This window comes from Meles meles, chromosome 7 (genome assembly GCF_922984935.1).
Source record: "Meles meles chromosome 7, mMelMel3.1 paternal haplotype, whole genome shotgun sequence".
Classification (NCBI taxonomy): domain Eukaryota; kingdom Metazoa; phylum Chordata; class Mammalia; order Carnivora; family Mustelidae; genus Meles; species Meles meles.
This window is the reverse complement of record NC_060072.1, coordinates 99,923,573-99,926,928: the sequence shown is the minus strand read 5'-3', so window position 1 is coordinate 99,926,928 and position 3,356 is coordinate 99,923,573. Positions and strand designations below refer to the sequence as shown.

The window sequence follows — 3,356 nt, the reverse complement described above, 5'->3', positions numbered from 1 at the left end:
GCCCCTATGATTTACTGAGAGGTTTCTTCAAAGTTTCCAAAGATGACTGAATTTGTCCATGTCTCCATCTATTTGTCAGTTTTGCCTCAGATATATTTAAATCTTGTTATTACATGCATACAAACTTAGTGTTATCATATATGGATATTTAACTTAACATTTTATTCCTATGAGATGTTCCTCTTTAAGTTCAGCCATGATTTTTTTCTGAAACTCTTATATGATGTTGCTCTTACTTATATAAATTGGCTTTATTATTTTTACAGTGTATGGATTATTTTTTCCTATCCTTTTTCTTTTAACATTTCTGTTTTCTAATGTTGAAGGTAGATCAGGAGGAAAGGATGGTCTTGGACAAAATTTGACTTTTTCCCTTTGCATGTGTTCCCTAATCCTCAACCTCCTCCATATAGTATTTGCCTCATGGTAAATAACATGGAACTATAACATTCACTTAATAATATATCTGGAGAAGAAGACAAAGAAATATTATTGGCTGCATAACAATAAGAATTTACCCATATCACAGATCATTGCTCAAACTCAATGTTTCATAATGTTGTCAGAAATGTAAACACCCGTTCAAATAATACAAAGCTTAAACTATACCTTTTGCCATTTAGAGAACTGAAAATAGATAAATTTTTTTAAAGTCATGTTTGAGAAGGATTGCCAAAGATAGATTGAGAAAAAAAAGATATATGACTGAAGTAATATAAATTTGACAGTTTGATAGAGAAGTAAAATAATTGAACAGTTCAGAAAATATAAAAGCTTTTAAGACAGAATGTTTATAATTTAGACAACTTGAATATGAATGAAGTTGACAAGAACAACCTTTTACTAGTATCTCCTTTGATGCTAAGAACAGAGCACTTTGCAGAAGCATGTACTAATTGACCTTACTACCTACAATATGATAATGCAATATTTTATTTGAAAAAGCTGAAATGAGTCAGAAGGAGCTGTTTACTTTGTGAAAAAGAGTATGAAAAATGTGCTCTTCAACCTTTTTTATCAATAAAGTAAAATACCTTTTTTGTCATCTCATTATGTCTCCAAATGACTTGACATTTAGTAGCTTAACATGCAATCGGCCCTAAACATTAAGCTTTCATCAAAGAAAATTCAGATCAAATATTTATATTTCATACTCTAAAGAAAAAAAATGTTAATAGCACTAAACCAGTTATTTCAATTACCAAAGGAAATACAGGATATTGAATATGGAATGTTGACAGGATCACCTCTACATTTTTTTTTTTTTTTTTTGGACAGGAAGTTGGATTTATTGGTGGGCATGAGTATGATGGGAAGGGGTAGTGCCAAGGTTCTCATGAGTGCAGAGCCCTCCATTTGTCCAAGGGACCAAGGTTAGGGATGTATTTGACCCCACAGCCATCTGGGATAAGCCGCTTTTCAGCCACCATGTCTTTGAATTCATCCGCATTGAACTTAGTAAAGCCCCACTTCTTGGAGACGTGGATCTTCTGGCGGCCAGGGAACTTGAACTTGGCCCTGCGCAGCGTCTCAATCACATGCTCCTTGTTCTGCAGCTTGGTACGGATGGACATGATGACTTGGCCAATGTGCACTCTGGCTACTGTGCCCTGGGGCTTTCCAAAGGCACCCCGCATACCTGTCTGCAGCCTGTCCGCTCCAGCACAGGACAACATCTTGTTAATGCGCATGACATGGAAGGGATGGAGCCGCACTCGGATGTGAAAACCATCTTTGCCACAGCTTTTCACCATGTATTTGTTGGCACAAATACGGGCGGCCTCCAGGGCTTCAGAGGAGAGCTGCTCGTATTCATCAGACACCATGTCACCTCTACATTCTTGTCCAGAATCATTTCCTCTACCTCCTCTATGACCAAAAGAGTTAGTTCTCCATTCTGACTGTATTTATTACTCAACCCCCCACACATGTGAGAAAACAGAGACAAATGGAAACCAGAGAAATATCATTTTGTTCCCAAAGTAGTTTAAAAAATATTTCCATGTTCTTGATTTTATAATATACTAGTTAAAATTTCAAATTTCAGAGCCTACTAGACCTGAATGAAAATCTTAGCTCAGCTACAAGTAAGTTTAGTGAAACTGGGGATCTGGTATAAAATCAATGATTCTGCTTTCTCATTGGTAAATGGGAAAGATAACAGCAAATTTATCAATTGCTCTACCCTGATGATTACTTTTAAGTGTCAATTTGGTTATATTATAGTCCCATAAATTTCATCAAACAATAATCTAGAGGTTGCTGCAAAGATACCTTGCAGATGTGGTTAAGATTTATGAATCAGTTGACTTTAAATAAAGCAGACTACCCTTAATGATGTTGGTGGGCCTCATCCAATCAGTCAAAGGGCTTAAAAGCAAAAACTGAACTTTCCCAGTGATGAACAAATCCTGCTTCAATGCTGTAACAGAAACTACTGCATGATTTTCCACTCTGCCAACCTCTCTGTGGATTTTGTACTTGCCGGACCTCACAATCGGATAAGTCCTTTAAATAAATTTTATATATATATATTCCCCCAATAGGCAGGATATATAACTCCATTTATTTCAGTTTACTCTTAACACTATTTTATATTTTGTTTCATAGACCTACTAATAATTTATATGCAATCTATTTCTAAATATTTGTTATTTTGAGTAATTATAATAACTATTCTATATTAGCTTTTTGTTTCTGGTCAGTTTATTTTCATATTTTAGACCTGCATCTACGAAGCTTCTAAAATCTTTTATTTAATCCTATATTCATTTAGGTATTCTAGATTAAAAAAAAATAACAAATTTTGGTTAGAATGAAATTTTACTTCTTCATTTACAGTATTTATATTTTTGTTAACTTTTCTTCCTTATTGTGCTGGCTAGTATCTCTTTGATTTTTCCATTCATGCTTGTAGAATTCATTAATGAAGTCTTCTGGACCTAAATCTTACTTAGTGAAATTGAAAAATAATATTATATATTCAATTCCTTTATTGTTTATAGGACTATCCAGATATTTTACTTCTTTATATGTAAGATTATAGAAATTGCAATTTATTTAAATTCATCTACTTAATAAATTTCTTTATACCCTCTTATAATGATATTTAATGATGTTCCTTTTCCATTTCTGGTATTAGTTAGCTGTTCTCTTATTTTCTTGATGTAACTTGCCAGAGATTTATCAGTTTTACTAGAACTTCCCCCCAAAATCCTTAGAATTTGATTTTCATTCTTATTATATTTTCTTCCTCATAAATTTGTTTCTTCTCTTACGTCTTTCTGTTTCTTTGCATTGAATTTGCTTCTCTTCTATAGTCTCTAGATATAGCCTGTCCCATGTGAGTACTTACT

General features: G+C 33.5%; 1 protein-coding gene across 1 annotated transcript; it reads right to left on the bottom strand.

The window, feature by feature from the left end:
* Positions 1–1,293: 1,293 nt before the first annotated feature.
* On the bottom strand, positions 1,294–1,826 carry LOC123947014 (60S ribosomal protein L10-like). The gene has a single exon (XM_046012951.1). It carries the CDS (start codon positions 1,824–1,826, stop codon positions 1,335–1,337), a length of 492 nt encoding a protein of 163 aa, XP_045868907.1. The 3' UTR covers positions 1,294–1,334.
* Between the last annotated feature and the right edge of the window lie 1,530 nt (positions 1,827–3,356).